Below are 19,414 nucleotides of genomic sequence, written 5' to 3'. Positions count from 1 at the left end.
TATATATATATATATATATATATATATATATATATATATATATAGTTGGAGTATAGTTGCTTTACCATGTTGTGTTGGGGTTGACAGTATATTAACATGAATGGCAGGGAGGGGAGGGGAGGGGGCTGGGGGGTTATTTGTGGGTTAGTTTTGGAAACCCTTACGTGCTTGGCTGAGGAGATTGGATTTTGTTTATGAGGCATTGAGATGCAATCAGAGGCTTTTGAGGAGGTGAGGTCATGATCATTAAATGCTTAAGAAAACCAATCATAGACTAAAGAGGAAGGTCCCAGGTAAGGGGACAAGGGTCTTTGGTTAGAGTTACAAGAGTCTGAAGTAGAGGGGGAGCGGCAAGAGGGAAAAAGGAGGCACAGGTGTAGAACTGTCAGCAGAGATAGTCATTCCCTAGTTGCTACACTTGTTACAAGTTTCTAGTCTCCGTGAAATAACATGCAATATAACATTCAATTTGTATTGTTCAATTGAAACATTAAAAATGGGATTAATGCACTTTTTACGTTTATGACAAGATATTTTATTTTGTATAGGCTCAAAACATTTTTCTCAAGATGTTATGGAAAAGCTAGTGTTAGTATTGGCAAATCTGTTTGGCAGAAAATATCTTCCAGCAAAGTTCCAAGATGCTACGCTCAAGTTTTATCAATCCAAGGTAAAAGTTATGATTCTGATAACATTAAATGATTAAGATAATTTAACAGATCCTACCGTAAATGATTCCACAGCAGTAGAATTTTATTAATATAGAGTTCATTTGTTTTATAGAAATAATTTCTTCTTCTGTAATCAGTGTTATATTTAATCTGTAATTCACATGTCTCCTCTATAAATCTATCAAAAGATTAAATGCCTTGAGGAAAAATGGGATTAAAAGTTCTGCTCATGTTTTCTGTTGGATTGTATACACGTGTAGCAATCAGTGGCTAAAGAAAAAAATGTACGTAACTATACATTAAATGAACTAATAGTTCCCATCATTGAATCTCTAGTTCTTTTAGTGTCTTTTTACCTTGCAGTAGGTCTATGGACAGGAAGCGTATGCTGTGAACTATAATGTTCTCACTGAAAAAATATTAGAATAGTCATCTAAGAAATCATCCCTTGACACACAGACTGTTGTCCGATTTTATTTGCAAAGACTTCTTTGATCATGATTCCCTGTCATTAAGTCAGCATCAAATATTATCACTAATGTATTTCACTAGAATCTGAGAAAGTGGGAAGGGCTGGTTATTATACCAGATAACCTTGGTAAAAGGTGACAAAGAAGAACAAAAAGAGAAGAGTTCATCTATATTGTCTAACATCACAATGTTAAGTTACCATTCTTAGCCCTCACAGAGTGTTCTCTAGACCAGTGAACACAATTTTAGTCACTGACTTTTCATCTTCATATCTTTTTCATCACATGTACATTCTTGGACTATTATTTGTTTTGGTTAAATAAACTTATTTTTCTTACAAAAGACAAGTCAGTATATCTGTTCTTACACAGATGGTTATGATAGAAAAAAGTACAATAAAAGAAGATTTTGAGTGGAGGCCTCCTATTTCTCTCTCTTTTTTCCTTTAAAGATTATTAGAAATTTGAGCACTTCCAGGTGGGACATGCTAGGTGGCCATCACTCCTGTTGCAACAGAGAGCTGTGGAAGGGATGAGGATTATATTGGCTAAAATGATAAAATGGCAAGAACTTATCCAAGGTGTGATTGGACTCTCCAACCATGATTTTTCTCTCAAAGAACTTGTTGATTCTGGACGAGGTTGAAAGTTGTACTTAGCATATCCAGAGAGCCTCTCCTATGAGATAAAAAACACAACACAACAATAAAGCTTTTAGTGATTCCATGGGGCTGGAGTGACAGACTAGACACTTGAGAGAGTGTTAACTCAGGACATTCACTGGGTCATATCTGCCTGAAATGTCAGGGTGTTACACCAAATTTCTTGCAGTCTTGTAGCATTTACTAAATAAAAACCCACTAGAGGGAAGAGTTTGAATGTATTCATAGGCTTATATTACCCTCAAGGCATTTTTAAAGCTATCTAGGGCTGGAAGGTATAAATGTAGGTTATGAAGCTCTACAGGAACGAAGTGGATCTTTGGGAATCTTTTAGGGCTGAGAAGACTGAGACCCACCAGCCTCATACTCAAAACCCAAGAGGGCTTAAGAGCAGAGATGCACCAGATGTAGGCTGAGACTTATTAAAACTGGAAAACAGTATCAATCCACTTCAATCTCTACTTAGACTGAGGTGGTCACATCTTCACTCACTTGGCCAAACACAAAATTGGGGAGCTCACTCCAGTGGAAGATAACATTGTTTGAAGTCTATCAGGTCCTTTTACAAACACTTCTGGTGAAAGAAAAAAAAAACCTAAAAAAGTGAGTAAGTGAGAACATATGACCAATTGGCAGGAATGAAAGCAGGCAATAATAATCAACACGAAGATGATTCAGATATTGAAGTTAGAATATAAGGACTGCTCAAGAAAATGAGGGAAGAGATAGAATTGATGAAAGGATGGAGACTTTCACTAGATAATTACAAAATTGATGAGAGAATAGAGAATTTCACCAGGTAATTAATTGGACTGTCCAGAATTGAAAAATGTACTGTCTGATCAGAATATACATATCAGAAGTCAAAATCAGTGAGTTGACTGATAGCTCAATAAAAGGTATCTGAATTGTAGCACAGGGAGAAAAAATGAAAATAAAAACAATAGCATATGAGAATGTGGATCACATTCAAAAGGTTTAATGTAATATAATGGCAATCCCAGAAGAAGAGGAGGGAGAAGAATGGCTGGAGGGTATTCAAAAATAATAGCTGGGAATTTTCCCAAGCTGATGAAAGACAGCACTCCATAGTTTCAAAAGATTAGTGAACTTCAAGAAGGATAAAGAAACATTAAACTAAAACTACTGAAAATCAAAAACAAAGAGAAAAACACAAATGAGCTAGAGCTGAAATAGACATTTCCTTGAAAAAAGCAATAATAAGATTGATAGCTGACTTTCTGACCAAAATAATGGAAGGTAGAAGAAAATGGGAATATAATTTTCACTCCACTCTGTTTATTTTTATGCATGAATGTGTACAGATACTGAGCGTATGTTTTAAACATAAGTTAAAACAGGGTAAATATATTGTGGTTGGTTTCATGACATATCAAGAGGATATGCATACCTTATTTTAAAAGTTTTTTTGAGGTATAAGTGATATATAAAAATTGCATACGTTTAATATACACATGTTAATGCGTTTGGACGTATGCATACACCTGTGATATCATTGCCACAACAAAGGCACTAAACATATCCACCATGTCCAAAATTTTTCTTCTGGTTTTATTTAGTTAGGAATACTTACCATGAGATTTATCCTCTTAATGCAGTTTAAAGTACACAGTACTGTATCGTTAACATAGGTACTATGTTGTAGAGAAGATCTACAGAAATTATTTAGCCTGCATAACAATAATTTATATTCAATGAAAAACAATTCCCCATTTCCACCTCCACCCAGCCCCTGACAATATTCTCTGCTTCTATGAGTATGACTGTTTTAGGTCCCCCATGTAAGTGGAATCATGCAGTATTTGTCCTTCTGTGAGGCTTATTTTACTTAACATAACGTCCTCTAGGTACATCCATGTTGATCTCCTTTTTTAAGAATGAATAATATCCCACTGTATGCATACAGCACACTTTCTTATCGATTCATCTTGCTGATACACACTTGAGCTGTTCGTATGTCCTGCCTGTTGTGAATAATGTTTCAGTGAACGTGGAGGTACAGGTATCTCTTCAACATCCTGATTGCAACCCTTTTGGATATATACCCAGATGTGGAATTGCTGGATCATATGATAGTTCCATTTTTAATGTTTTTAAAGAAAACTTTGTATGTTTTTCATAGTGGCTGCACCAATTTACATTCCCACCAACAGTGTATAAGGTTCGAAGTTTTCTACGTTTACAATTTTTCTTCAACCCTTATAATCTTGTTTTTTTTGATGATGGCCATTCTGACAGGTATGAGGTGCTATCTCATTGTGGTTTTGATCTGCATTTCCCTGATGATTAGTGATGCTGAGCAACTTTTAATGTACATGATGGCAGATTGTATGCCTTCTTTGAAGAAATGTCTTTTCAAGTCCTTTGCCCGTTTTTCTTTTGTTTTTGTGTTTTTGTTTGTTTGTTTTGCTATTGAGTTGTACTAGATTCTTACGTATTTTGGATATTATCCCTTATCAGATGGTTGGTTCAGAAATATTTTCTCCCATTCCACAAGTGCCTTTTCACTCTGTTGATTATTTCTTTTGTTGTGCAGAAGGTTTTTAGTTTGATGTAGTCCCACTTGTTTATTTTCACTTGTGTTGCCTATACTGTTGATGTTACATTAAAAAATCATGGCCAAAACCAATGTCGCTATATTTTCTTTTATTAATTTTACAGTTTTAGGTCTTACATTTAAGTCTTTAATCCGTTTTGAGTTTATTTTTATGTACAGCATATGGTAGGGGTCCAATTTCAATCTTTTACATGTATATATCATTTTGCCAATACCATTTTTGAAAAGACTATCCTTTCTCTATTGTGTGTTATTGGTACCTTTGTCAAATATATGCTGGTAATATATATATGTGAAATTTGTTTCTGGACCAGAAACACCTTAATTGCCTTAAAATGGAACAAACTCGTTTCATTTCTAAATACACATAAGACAAAAAATAAATAAAATGGAAATTATGAAATATTTTAGTTAAATGATAATGAAGAATACATACAAATATAAGATGTGATTTATGCAGTGATTAGAGGGACATTTATAGCCTTTATAACCACATCTTAGAAAAGAAGACAGGCTGAAAAAAAATCAGTGATTTGACTTTTCAGCTTAAGGAGTTAGGAGAAAACAAAACAAAGCAAAATAAATAGAACAGAATATCTAACCTAAGGGAAATACAAGAAAAAGAATAATAAAATAAGAACAGAAATAAAGTAAATTGAGAACAATTGTAAAAAAAGGGAAATCAGCAAGGCCTAAGTTGCTTCTTCGTTAAGATTTATAATAAAGGTGATGAATACACAGCAAGACTCATTGACAAAGAAGGGAGAGAAAGCACAAATTACAATTATCAGGAAAGAAAATGAGACATTATTACAGATCTTATGTAGTACATCAAATGGAAAAAACATTTGACTATTTGGACAAAATGGGCAAATTCCTAGGAAATGCAACTTTCTAAAACTAACCAAGGACTATATGAATAATTTCATATCTGATAGCCATTAAAGAAATGTAACCAATTATTTTTTTTTTAATTTCCCATTTAAAAAAACCCAGGTTCAGATGGCTTCAGTGGTGAACTTTTTTAAACATTTAAAGAATAACAGCAAATTTTCACAAACTCTTCTAGAGAATATAAAAAGAGGGAGCAAAACTTAAACTTAATATCAAAACTTGACAAGGACATTATAAAAAATTAGAGATGTATCTCTTATGAAAATATAGATAGAAGAATAATTAACCAAATATTAGAAGAATGAATCCAGTGGGGCTTTAAAGACCCTCACAATTGAGTGAGGTTTATTCCAGGCACAAAGGGGACTTTATATTGTTGCTTGCTTTCCAAACATGTCACTAGATTCTTTGAAATATTCACAAGTCTAACGTCATTTGAGGGCATACTTCTATTTAAAAGAGTTTTGATTAAATAGCATGAAAACAAATTTTTAAGAGCAAAGGTATTGGTTTTTATAACACAAATAGGAATAAAAAATGAATTTCACCTGAATTTCATAGATGAAAGGATGGAACAGTTACATTACTGAATAGATAGATAACTATAGAATTATATTACATTGTTCTTTGCAGTTCTTCTAAACTTTCAGTTTTCAAGGATGGTACGTAGATCTCTCTGAAAAATATTTGGCCTCCAGTTTTTTGTTTTTGTTTTTTTCTGATGACCTCCTTGATGATTTAGGTGTTTCTGGAGGATCTCCCTGAGGACTTCAAGGCCGCTCTAGATGAGTATAACACAAACGTGACAAAGGACTTTGCCTCTTTCCTACTGATTGTTTCCAAACTGGCTGATATGAAACAAGAACATCAGCTCCCATTGTCAAAAATAGGTAAGTGTATCTTAGCTCCGTTGTGGGACAGTTTAAAAAATAAATAATCTTGCCAGAAGAATATTTTATCCCATAAGAAGAGTAGAGCCCTGGAAAGATCAGTCTGCCTTAGAATAAGGGGATCCTTTCTGCTCTCTCAAGGAAGACAGTATGATTATTAGAATTAAGTAAAGGACAGTGGAGAATGACATTGAATAGAGTCATTTATAAACCATCTTGATTAAAGGTTGGGTTTGGGACAAGCCTGGAAAATGGAGTAAGGACACCTATGAGATGAGGAGAAACAAGAAGCGATTCTGTCACTTTTTCCTTGAGAGGAGCTGTGCATGGTGGTCATGAGCATAAACTCTCTGCATTATGACCTGAGTCCAAGCTCTGGCTCTGCTACTTGTTAGCAGTGGGACTTTGAGCAGGGGACTCCATATTCCTGCCTCGATTTTCTCAACAGATAAATAAGGAGGATAACATTATCCACCTAGTTTGGGTGAGCTTTAAATAGTTAAGCCAATGTCTGTAACTTATCTCCAAACAGCACGTAGCACGTAGTCAACACTCCTGATCTTTGCTCTTACTTTTCATGAGCTATTGGATGGAAATCTTACGGGAGAAACTAAACTGGAAACGGTGACAGGGATACAGGGAAAGGGGTGAGTTCTGGGTAGCCATTTCCTGGTTTGGTAACATCCTCAGCTGGAAGAAGTCAGGGAGGAGGACCGTGTAGCTTCCTGGACAGCGTGAAAGTAGGAAGTAGACAGTGGCAGAGGGTGTGGCGAGCATCCAGAGGAGGAAGAAAAGGAACGGGAAGGTTTGGCCTCAGTCACAAACGAGAGCCGACTCTGAATGCGCCCTCCGGTGCTTTACAAAGGGAGGAATGGAAAACATACTTCTTGTCATACGCCATTTCCAAACCTGCTGATGGTGGCTGCTTGAATCAGCCTGTCTAGAAGGATTCTGCAGCCAAGTCTGAGTTCGGTGGGAAAAAGGACCAAGGTAATAACAACGATTCTGGGCTAAAAGAAGATACAATTTAAATTTAGTCTTTTATGACCTGTTGATCAAAGCAACTAAAATATAACACAAAATTTTATACTGTTGATAATAGTATTAATAACTAACATTTATTGAATGTATTCTATGCCAGGATGTGCTGCTTACTGTATGTGATCGGTCTTATTCAGTCTTCATTACAGTGTTGGTCCTTGAAAGTTGAATGGCTCCCCTTTGCCTCCTGGTCTAGAGCAGGTGTGTAAGGCTTGGCAGTCTGGCTTAATCTTCAAAGCTGATTTGTGCCAACCTCTTATGGCCAGATTTCTCAGGTCAAGAGTGTGAAGACTCACAACTTGTGTCTCACTTGATGAGCTGCAAGGAAGGAAGAATAGCCATTTCTCCGTTTGCCTGTCTCTCTGGGAACTCTGATGGCAGTTTGCTTCATCTAGAAACTTCAGACCATGTAAGTGGAAAACGAGGCTTATAAATAAAATGTCATTAAGAAAGAATTGGATTTATACTTCTGGGCAGCTTAGCAAGGACTTCAGATTCCCCAAATTGAAAAGAATTTCAGGTGTATCAACAGAAATATCCAGGAAAAGGTGCTCTTGAGGCCAGTTTCTCACCCTGGCCTGAGGAACCCTGTTCCATTACACAGAAATCCAGGATCACCACTTTTCTGGAGATTCACAGAGGTTTGCTGTGAAAAGAGCACATAAAACTATCTTCATGCTTTCCCAGTGTTGCTGTAGACACTGTAAATCCCATATATTCTGGATCGGTGATGTCAAAAATGAAGTATAGAGAACTAGATACATTTCAGATATGCTGGATAACCCATTTGAATGTTGGAATAAACTTGTGGAAATTTAAGTGTAGTTGATTTACAATGTTGTGTTAATTTCGTACAGCACAGTGATTCAGGTACACACACACACACACACACACACACATATGCTTTTTCATATTCTTTTCCATTATGGTTCCTCACAGAATACTGTATATAGTTCCCTGTGCCATACAGTAGGACCTTGCTGTTTATCGATTCTCTATATAATAGTTTGCATCTGCTAATCCCAAACTCCCAGTCCATCCCTCCTCTACCCCCTCCTCCCCTTTGGCAACAAGTCTGTTCTCTATGACTGTGTGCCTGTTTCTGTTTCATAGAGAGGTTCATCTGTGTCATATTTTGGATTCCACATATAAGTGATACCATCTGGTATTTGTCTTTCTGACTTTGCTTAATATGATAATCTCTAGGTCCATCTGTGTAGCTGCAAATTACATTATTTTTTTCTTTTTTTATGGCTGAGTAGTATTCCATTGTATTCCATTGTACCACATTTGCTTTATCCAGTCATCTGTTGATGGACACTTAGGTTGCTTCCATGTCTTCGCTATTGTAAATAGTGCTGCTGTGAACGCTGGGGTGCATGTATCTTTTCGAATCATGGTTTTTGTCTTTTCTGGATATATGCCCAGGAGTGGGATCACTGGATCACATGGTACCTCTATTTTTAGTTTTTTGAGAAACCTCCACCCTGTTTTCAAAGAATTTTGAAAAACTGTATAGACCCTTGTGCATTTTAAATGGACGCATATATTTTTATCATATATTTAAATAGTTTCTAATGATATAGATTGCATTTTCAAATAAATGTTGATATGTTAAAATAGAACCGTTGCATCATCCTTTTAAATGTATAAAATGGAATATAAATACTAAAGTGTTTTAACACCCATAACTGTCAAGTTAAAAACAGTCAAGAATAACATTTTTAATGATTTAAATTTTGATGTAGTTCTTTTCCTCTTGTGTTTAGATTCTGCATCCCCCCACATAATTTTACCTTACTTATCCACCAATTCCCCTTGATTGCAAATCTTCCAGACTTTCGGGGTCAAAACGATTTTCTGGATCATAACGGAATAAGAATATTCTAAGGACTTTGAATAATAATAACTTTCTGAGCTACTCCCCAGTCATTTTAGAAAGTAGCTGTACCAGTGTGCACTCTGACTGGCCCTGCACTAGAGTTCCTGTTGACCCCATAGAGTTTTCAGAAAATCAGCAGACATGGAAAACTACTGATGTGCGTTCTTCCTTTTCTTATTTTCCTTTTTCTTTCCCCTCCATCTTCCTCCCCTCCCCTTTTGTTCCAGTAATTGGGATCCAAAGATTGTCAGAGTCACTCAGTTTAAGCCTTCTTTCCAGACATGCAAGACACCAGCTCCCTGACACTGTGTACAAAGGTATTTCCTGCACCAATTAGGATACTGATAAAATTTTAAGTTAGCTTTTCTTTCCTAGTGAGCCTTGCTATATTCTAGTGGACGGGTAGTTAAAATTTTTATTGTACGTTGTGAGGCAGTGATGTTCATCGGTGGAGCCAGGCCATCCTACTGTCGTACTTGGGACAGCACTACCTCAGTGTGGATGAGAGACACCCTCTTCCTTCACTGTGAAGAGTGTGCTTTCAACATGTTGATTCTAGGAAGGAACTATGAAGCACAATGTAAGAAATCATAAACTTTCTTTACACATAAATAGTAAATTAAGGAGAGCTCTATTTCTTCAGGTCACTCTGCGCACCATTGGCATTGATAGCACTCGGGCTCCTGTGCTGTGGCCACAGGAATTTGATCACCAAGGAAGAAGAATGCAGCTCAGTGCTTATGCGCTCGATTTCTATAAACACGGTTCCTTGACAGGATTGGTCCAGGACAACAGGTGTGTTTTATCTGTCTCCGTCTCCATCTCCCTCCCCAGCCATCCCCAGCATCCCCGTCATCCCCATCTCTACCTCTACCTCTCTCTATCCTTCTCACCTCTACCTCTCTCTCTCTGTCATTTCCACCTCTGCCTCTCCCTCTAGTTCTATTTCTATATCCGTCTTCATCTGCATCTTTACATCTAATAAATGAATGTAATGAATATTAGGCAAACACCTTCTTATAATTTCAAGTATAGGTTAATCGTGCGAAACATACTGCGATTTTTTCTTACAGACTAAGGGCAAGAGAAAATACATTTGGTGGTATTGTTGTTCGTGTTTGACCAGCAAAATCTTGAGACTTAGGCTGACTCACTTGACATAAAGATTTACACTACAGTTACCAATATTTGCACATGTTCACAGATGTTTTTTATTTAGTACTATTTATTGATTATTATATATTTAAAAATGGATAACAATAACAAATAATGCCATGCTCTGCATCGTCTGACAGAAGTATATGAAAAGAATATAATTCACACATCTGAGGACTGAGACTATGACAGTTGTTTTAACTCCTTGGCAGGGAAACCATTTTCAAAAACAGTGTGCAGAGATTTACTGGGAATGGAGAAATTGGCCCAGTCACTGAGCACATGGACGTGTCTGTGGGTGTGTTGGGGGAGGAGAATTCTGTCACACCATCGGGAATTCAATGTGCATTTTAAATACATTTTGAACAATCTTTAGTGAATTCTATTTAAAACTTCTGACCCTCTTGAGAAACACTGATCATTTTTGACAGTAGGACTCATTATTGTAAATAAAGTAGTTGTGATACCAGTGAGTAGTTCACTTGGTTCTTCTCTTTGACTCTCTGGCCCCATCCACGCTCCTGATCTTGACTTTGTGACTTGGGTTTCTCCTAGAAGGTCAGCCTCCCATGTTCATTGATTATCTCTGGTTGTGAACTTGTGACTGGAGTTCATAATTGTCATTCTCACAGATTAAATCATCTGGGAGTCTTTGGTAGAAATGATTTTAGTAAATACATCTTGACAGACAAAAGTAATCCATTAATGACCAATCCAACATTTCAATATGAAATAAATTCTTTAATGTTTTTATACCATTAATTTTCAAAATGTTGTTTTGTTTAGGATAAATGAAGGAGCTGCTTATCAGTTGTTGAAAGATTTTTCCCTCACCATTCAATCTATCAGGTATGTTATACATTTTAAATAGTGATTTCAGATTTTCTGATAATTTAATGGTAATTTGAAAAATGTTGAGCTCATACTTAAAGGTGCCCCTGAGCCTCTTAGGTGCGAAGCATTTCAACTCCCCAGAGACTTTGCAGACCTTCTCCTCAACTGTTGCATTGTTTGTGTAATAGAACTAATTCCAAAATCCATGAACTTTCACCTAGATCAGAGCCTCAGCCCAGGCACTTTAGACCAGCAGGCAGCAGTATCCCAAAGCTTCAAGAATCCCTAGACCCTCATGTTCTCAGTTTCCACAACCAAGGTTTCCATTTTAGTTAATGATATGTAAAAACATAGGCGGGAGGATGAGATCTGGGGACTGAGAACAAAAACCAGTGAGTTAGATGGTATGCGTCACATTGTATCTCTTGAGTATTGTTCAGGAGAAATGTCCAGGAGTCACAATTGTGAGTCTGTAACTAGAAGGAAATTCAGTATTGTGGGTACAGAGCTGGTCATTCTTTGCGGTAGGTCAATGAAAACACCAGGGGAAAACTGGACCTCTAGTGGAATCAAGGCAGGTACAGATTACAAAAGGCTGATGAAAGGTCAGGTCCTGACTGTTCCCATTCCTTGATGAGCCCAGCTGCACTGTCCATTCTTGGATTTCCTCTCTCCATTCTCGTCACCTGTGTATCAGTTCCTTATTGCTGCTGTAACAAATGACCACAAACATAGTGTTTAAACCAACACATCTTTAGTGTCTTATAGTTCTGGAGGTCAGAGGTCCAAAATGGGTCTCACTGGGCTGAAATCAAGGTGTTGTCAAGGCTGCATTCCTTTCTGGAGCCTCTGGGACAATCTATTTGATTGTCCTTTCCAGCTTCTAGATGCTTTGATTTTGGCCCCTTCTGTCTTCAAAGCCAGCATTGGGAGGCAGATTCTTATATCAGGTCACTCTGACATTCACTCTCTCCTGCCCCCTGTCTTCCACTTAGAATGACCTTTGTGACAACAGTGGGCCACCCAGATAATCCAGGTTAATTTCCCCACCTCAAGGTCAGCCAATTAGCAACTTCAATTCCATTTACAGCCTTAATTCTCCTTTGCCATGTAACCTAAGGATTTATAAATTTCTAGGGATTAGGACATGGATATCTTTGTGGGCCATTATTTTGTTTATCACACCCTGTTTTCTTAATTTTCTCATACATCAAGGTAAAGGGAGGATTGTTTTGCTTTTTGTAGAGGTAGTTGCCTGTGGGTTAAAGTATATACTGAAAAAAAAAAAAACCCCACAAAATGCCTCCGTAAAAAAAAAAATGTGGGGAAAAAGAAGGGGATTTGTGTTGCTATTATTGAAGGGAGGAGGGATCTGGTTACATGGGACTTGGTGGCCATTAAAATCCTCTTGGGGGCTTCCCTGGTGGCGCAGTGGTTGAGAGTCCGCCTGCCGATGCAAGGGACACGGGTTCGTGCCCCGGTCTGGGAAGATCCCACATGCCGCGGAGCGGCTGGGCCCATGAGCCATGGCCGCTGAGCCTGCGCGTCCGGAGCCTGTGCTCTGCAACGGGAGAGGCCACAGCGGTGAGAGGCCCGTGTACTGAAAAAAAAAAAAAAAAGCAACAAAAATCCTCTTGGTAAAATACAGGGAGGGGAGCTGCATGGTGATTTTCTTGATTGATTGATTCGTTGACAAGATGTTTTTTAGATAAATATGTTCCTTATGATTCTTTTCCTCATTTTGCTCACATTTAGTGGGATTTACTTAGTTCTACCTCCCTGGGGAAAGCCCTTCTTATGATACCGACTCTCAGTAGAATGGGTGAGTTTTATGTGTATATTTCCATTTACAGTGTTTCCTTGCGTGAACTATGTGAAAATGAAGAGGACAACGTGGTCTTAGCATTTGAACAACTGAGTGAAACCTTTAATGAAAAATTTGAGAACGTTTGAAAATGAAGTCTATCCAAACTAATTAAAAGATTGCCTTGGGCATTTTAAAAGTCATATTTTATGATTCTCATGCTTTTTGTTGGGAATACATATATGATGAAGTAGAAAGGGAAGCAGTTTGGAGTCAGGGTTCTGATCAAACTTGCCCTGCTCTCCTGTGAGCATCCTTGGATGAATCACTTAGTATCTCTAAACCTTGGTTTCTTTGTATTGTTTAGTAACAATGGTTGTGTCTCAGCTAGTTTGTAGATTGATTGAGAAATGCAAGGATTTTATATGAGATTGAAGAACAATGTTTGCTCTGTGAGGCCTAAACAAATACTACATTCTCAACAATTTTCTCCTCAATGTTATAATTTGTAAAAAGTCTATTAAGGCTAGAATAAATGATTACAGTATCCTGACATTGAAATATATTCTCTCTATTTAATTTAAATGTGATTCCATGACTTAGATATGGCTGTTGGAAGAGTACCTTTTAGTGAACTTAAACCACTTTTTATAAAACATGATGGGAGTTTGGTATAAATTCCATGGTGCTTTAAATAAAACATACCTGATGATTTGGCTTGATTTTAATTCTACATAAGTAACTGAAAAACCACAAACAAATAAAATGGGTTTAATCTATTTGCCGTTGGTCTCTTTGTGTTAAATTCACACGTCTTTCCATCCTCTTGCATACACATTTGCATTTTATAGAACATAGTTCATACATGGTCACTTTCCTGCCCCAGCCTAACTTCAGATTATCATTCTAGAACCTATTTTAGACCCTAAACTTGAACAGAGCATTTTTTCCTCAGGGCAAGTTCTGCTGTCTCCTACTATCAAGATGTCTTACTGAAAGATGATCCATTGTATGGCATTATTTATACACAGATTACATCGGCTTAGAAAACCCCTGTGGTTCATTTTGTCTGGAGATAGAAGAATACTCTTTTCCCTGGAACTGACCCATCCTTGCATGTGCAGTGTTAAGGGTCCCTCCTTTCTTTGGTGAAACCGATTTTCATTATTTTAAAACATGCAATACAACAATTTCTGAACACCCAGACATTTAGAAACCAAAGCAGTGTTTTTACTGCCCCTTAATCTCTACCAAACAGAATCCAACAACACAGTGAAAGGATCACACACCATGATTGAGTGGGATTTATCCCAGGAATACAAGGGGTTCTTCAATATATGCAAATCAATCAGTGTGATACACCATATAAACAAATTAAGGAATAGAAGCCATATGATCATCTCAATAGATGCAAAAAAAACTTTTGACAAAATACAACACCCATTTATTATGAAAACTCTCCAGAAAATGGGCATAGAGGGAACCTACCTCAACATAATAAAGACCAGATATGACAAACCCACGGCAAACATCATTCTCAATGGAGAAAAACTGAAAGCATTTCCACTAAGATCAGGAACAAGACACGGATGTCCACTCTCGCCACTCTTAATTCAATATAGTTTTGCAAGTTCTAACCACGGCAATCAGAGAAGAAAAAGGAATACAAATTGGAAAAGAAGAAGTAAAACTACCACTGTTTGCAGATGACATGATACTGTACATAGAAAATCGTAAAGATGCCACCAGAAAACTACTAGAACTAATCAAGGAATTTGATAAGCTTGTAGGATACAAAATTAATGCACAGAAATCTCTGGCATTCCTATACACTAACAATGAAAATTCAGAATGAGAAATTAAGGAAACAGTCCCATTTACCACCACAATAAAAAGAATAAAATACCTAGGAATAAACCTACCTAAGGAGGCAAAAGACTCAGGAAACTATAAAACACTGATGAAAGAAATCAAAGATGACATAAACAGATGGAGAAATATACCATGTTCTTGGTTTGGAAGAATCAATATTGTGAAAATGACTGTACTACCCAAAGCAAATCTACAGAGTCAGTGCAATCCCTATCAAACTACCAATGGCATTCTTCACAGAATGAGAGCAAAAAATTTTACAATTTTTATGGAAACACGAAAGACCCTGAATACCCAAAGCAATCTTGAGAAAGAAAAATGGAGCTGGAGGAATCAGACTCCCCACCTTCAAACTGTACTACAAAGCTACAGTAATGAAGACAGTATGGTACCGACACAAAAGCAAATATAGATCAGTGGTACAAGGTAGAAAGCCCAGAGATAAAGCCACACACCTGTGGTCACCTAATTTATGACAACAAAGTCAGAAACATACAATGGAGAAAAGACAGCCTCTTCAATAAGTGGTGCTGGGAAAATTGGACAGCTACATGTAAAAGAATGAAATTATAACACTACCTAATACCATACACCAAACTAGACTCAAAATGGATTAAAAACCTAAGACTGGACACTCTAAAACTCTCAGAGGAAAACACACTTTGACATAAACCACAGCAAGATCTTTTTTGACCCACCTCCTAGAATAATGAAAATAAAAACAAAAATAAACAAATGGGACCAAGTTAAACTTAAAAGCTTTCACACAGCAAAGGAAACCATAAACAAGACAAAAAGACTATCCTCAGAATGGGAGAAAATATTTGCAAATGAAGCATCGGACAAAGGGTTAATCTGCAAAATATACAAACAGCTCATGGAGCTCAATATCAAAAATACAACCCAATTAAAAAATAGGCAAAAGACCTAAGTAGACATTTCTCCAGAGAAGACATACAGATGGCCAAGAGGCACATGAAAAGATGCTCAACATCACTAATTAGAGAAATGCAAATCAAAACTACAAGGAGGTATCACCTCACATTCGTCAGAATGGCCATCATCAAAAAAATCTACAAACAATAAATGCTACCGAAGGTCTGGAGAAAAGGGAACCCTTTTATACTGTTGGTGGGAATGTAAATTGATGCAGCCACTATGGAGAACAGTATGGAGGTTCCTTAAAAAACTAAAAATAGAACTACCATATGACCCAGCAATCCCATACTGGGCATATATCATGAGAAAAGCACAATTCTAAAAGACACATGCACATTGTAAATGTTCATTGCAGCACTATTTACAATAGCCAGCATATGGAAACAACCTAAATGTCCAACAATAGATGAATGGGTAAAGAAGATGTAGTACATATATACAATGGAATATTACTCAGCCATAAAAAGGAATGAAATAGGGTTATTTGTAGAGATGTGGATGGACCCTACAGTCTGTCATGCAGAGTGAAGTAAGCCAGAAAGAGAAAAACAAATATTGTATATTAATGCATATATGTGGAACCTAGAAAAATGGTACAGGTGAACCTATTTGTAGGGCAGGAGTAGAGACGTACATGTAGAGAATGGACATGTGGACACGGAGGTAAGGGGAGGATGGGATGAATTGGGAGATTAGGTTTGACATAAATACACTACCATGTGTAAAATAGGTAGCCAGTAGGAACCTGCAGTATAGCACAGGGAGCTCAGCTCGTTTCTCTGATGACATAGATGGGTGGGATAGGTGAGGATGGGAGGGAAGTCCAGGAGGGAGGGGATATAGGTATACATATAGCTGATTCACTTCATTGTACAGCAGAAAGTAACACAACATTGTAAAGCAATTATATTCCAATAAAAAAGCAAAACAAAACTAAAACAGTGGTACACAGTATTAATATATTGTTACATGGGTTTCCACCCTTTATTTGTAGTTTTGAAAGTCTGATGGAGACAAGAAGATTTTTTCCATATGACTGAGCCAATCTGACTTCCTAATTTTTAGGAGGAGAATAAAATTATTTCTTGTAACATGGTATTCTCTTGCAAGAAGGAGTTACACCTAACCTCTTCCAGGTGGGTCTAATGGGCAGCTTCCTTTTTGATTTTTAGCAACAACCTTAAAGGGTAACTTGGAACAACTTATGAAGAATGAATTTACATAGGAACTCCGAAAACAAAATGCTTTATGTTCCATTTGTTGTATTGATGTGAAATTTTTCTGAGAAACGTGTATAAAGACCTTGGTGAGATTACTGGAAAATCATCATTCCCACCATAATTTATTCCCATCTTTTTCCCAAGAGAGGGAAAATCATATTTGCAATGGGCCTATAAAGGGTTTTCTGGAAAAGCCATTTATCAAAAATTTTTATTTTGAGAAAATTGTAGATGTTTATGGTATTATAAGAAATAATAAACCTATGCGTGTATGGTCAACTAATTTACAACAGAGGAGGCAAGAATATGCAACATGGAAGGACAGTCTCTTCAATAAATGGTGCTTGGAAAATTGGACCACTATCCTGCACTACACATAAAAATTAAAGTGGATTAAAGACTTGAACATAAATCCTGAAACCATAAAACTCCTTGAAGAAAACATTGGGGTAAGCTCCTTGACATAGTTTTTGGTAATGATATGTTGAATCTGACATTAAAAGCAAAAGCAACAAAAGGAAAATCAACAAGTGGGATTATGTCAAACTAAAAAGCTTCTGCACAGCAAAGGCAGCCATCAACAAAATTAAAAGGCAACTTACTGAATGGGAGTAAATATTTGCAGATCATATATCTGATAAGAGGTTAATATCAAAAATATGTAAAGAACTCACACAAAAACCCCCAAGTACTTGATTGAAAAATGGGCAGAAGGTCTGAATAGACATTTTCACAAAGAAGACAGACAAACAGCCAAAGAACACATGAAAGCATGCTTAACATCCCTAATCATTAGGGAAGTCTAAATCAAAACCTCAATGAGATATCATCTCACACCTGTCAGAATGGCCATCATCAAAAAGACAAGAGATAAGAAGTATTGGCAAGAATGTGGAGAAAAGGGAACCCTTATGCACTGTTGTTAGTGGGATTGGAAATTGGTGCTGCCACTGTGGAAAACAGTATGAAGATTCCTCAAAAAATTAAAATTACAGCTACCATATGATCCAGCAATCCCACTTGGGAGTGTTTATCTGAAAGACATGAAAATGCTAACTCAAAGATGTATGCACCCCCATCTTCAATGAAGCATTATTGACAATAGCCAAGACATAAAAACTAGTGTACATTGATGGCCGAATAGATTAAAAATTTTATATATATATATACATTATATATATGTATAAATATGTATATATATAAAACCAGTCAAAAAAGAGTGAAACCTTGCCATTTATGACGACATAGATGGACCTTGAGGGCATTATGCTAAGTGACCTAAATCAGACAGAGAAAGACAAAGACTGTATGATCTCTTACGTGGAATCTAATAAAACAAAAAAACTGAACTCATAGATGTAGAGAAGAGATTGGTAGTTGTCAGAGGTGGGAGGTGAGGAGTGAGCAAAACAGGTGAAGGGGGTCCAAAGAACAAACTTTCAGTTATAAAATAAGTCATGTGGTGTAATGTATGGCATGGTGAATCTAGGTAATAATCCTGTATTGTCTACAGTTGTCCCATGGCATCTGTGGAGGACTGGTTCCAGGACCCTCTGCAGATACCAAAATCCTCGATGCTCAAGTCCCATAGTGGGTCCTTTGTATCCACAGGCTCTGCGTCTGCAGATTCAGCCACGTGTGGATAGTAATCATGGCACACGATCCATGGCTGGTTGAACCTGTGGACACAGCGATGAGAATTCAGAGGGCCGACTCTGTATTTATTGAAAAACAATCTAAGTGTAAGTGGACCTGTGCAGTTCAAACCCGTGTTGTTCAAGGATCAACTGTATTTGAAAGTCGCTGAGAGTTAATCTGAGAAGTTTCTGTCACCAAAACAATGTGTAAGGATGTTTGGTGATGGATGTTACCTAGACAATGCGGTGATCATTTCACAATATATACAAGTATTGAATCATTATGTTGTATACCTGAAGCTGATATAATGTTATATGTAAATTATGTATCAAATACAAATGATAATGAAACAAAATAATACAGGGTGATCCCATATAGACTTGACCCAGTTTCCTAAATGGTAGATGCTTGCATCGGTATAGTATCAGAACCAGGAAATTGATACAAATATAATCCATTATAACTTATTTCATCAGTTTTACGTGCACGCATTTGTGTGTGAGCATCTGGTTCTGTGCAGTGTTACTTCATGTGTAGGTTTGTGCATCCACTACCACAGGCAGGATACAGAACAGTCCATCCCCACAAAGAACCCTCCTCCTGCCCCTTTATAACTACAGCCAGCTCCCCACTGTAACCCCCCTCCCCCTCTCCCCTTCCCACCCGACATCACATCCCTCCCACTGCTACCCACCTTCCCGTCCCTAACCTCTGCCAACCACTCATTACTCTCTATTTCTGTCCTGTTGTCATTTCAAGCCCCATATAAATAGAATCATACAGTATGGAACCTTTGAGATTGGCCTTTTTTCATGCAGCGTAATTCGCTTGAGACGGATCCAAGTTGCTCCATGTTATCCATAT

At 37.2% G+C, this 19,414-nt stretch overlaps 1 protein-coding gene across 1 annotated transcript; it reads left to right on the top strand.

Moving 5' to 3' along the window:
• Window positions 1–488: 488 nt before the first annotated feature.
• On the top strand, window positions 489–13,647 carry LOC114883742 (probable ATP-dependent RNA helicase DDX60). The gene is made up of 6 exons (XM_029201708.1): window positions 489–670; window positions 6,018–6,165; window positions 7,473–7,615; window positions 9,732–9,883; window positions 11,030–11,092; window positions 12,931–13,647. The coding sequence occupies exons 1-6, from the start codon at window positions 575–577 to the stop codon at window positions 13,028–13,030; spliced, it is 702 nt and encodes a 233-aa protein (XP_029057541.1). The 5' UTR covers window positions 489–574; the 3' UTR covers window positions 13,031–13,647.
• Window positions 13,648–19,414: the final 5,767 nt, after the last annotated feature.

Source organism: Monodon monoceros, unplaced genomic scaffold (assembly GCF_005190385.1).
Source record: "Monodon monoceros isolate NGI ecotype Baffin Bay Population unplaced genomic scaffold, NGI_Narwhal_1 Super_Scaffold_5, whole genome shotgun sequence".
NCBI classification, from domain to species: Eukaryota; Metazoa; Chordata; class Mammalia; order Artiodactyla; family Monodontidae; genus Monodon; species Monodon monoceros.
The sequence above is the reverse complement of the archived record's forward strand: the minus strand, read 5'-3'. Positions and strand labels throughout refer to the sequence as shown.

Bases quoted from the DNA above. Each gene is read 5' to 3' on its own strand.
- LOC114883742 (XM_029201708.1), top strand. From the start codon at position 575: ATGGAAAAGCTAGTGTTAGTATTGGCAAATCTGTTTGGCAGAAAATAT. The intron at 9,884-11,029 runs GTGTGTTTTATC...TGTTTTGTTTAG, and splicing joins GGATTGGTCCAGGACAACAG to GATAAATGAAGGAGCTGCTT. The intron at 11,093-12,930 runs GTATGTTATACA...TTCCATTTACAG, and splicing joins CTCACCATTCAATCTATCAG to TGTTTCCTTGCGTGAACTAT.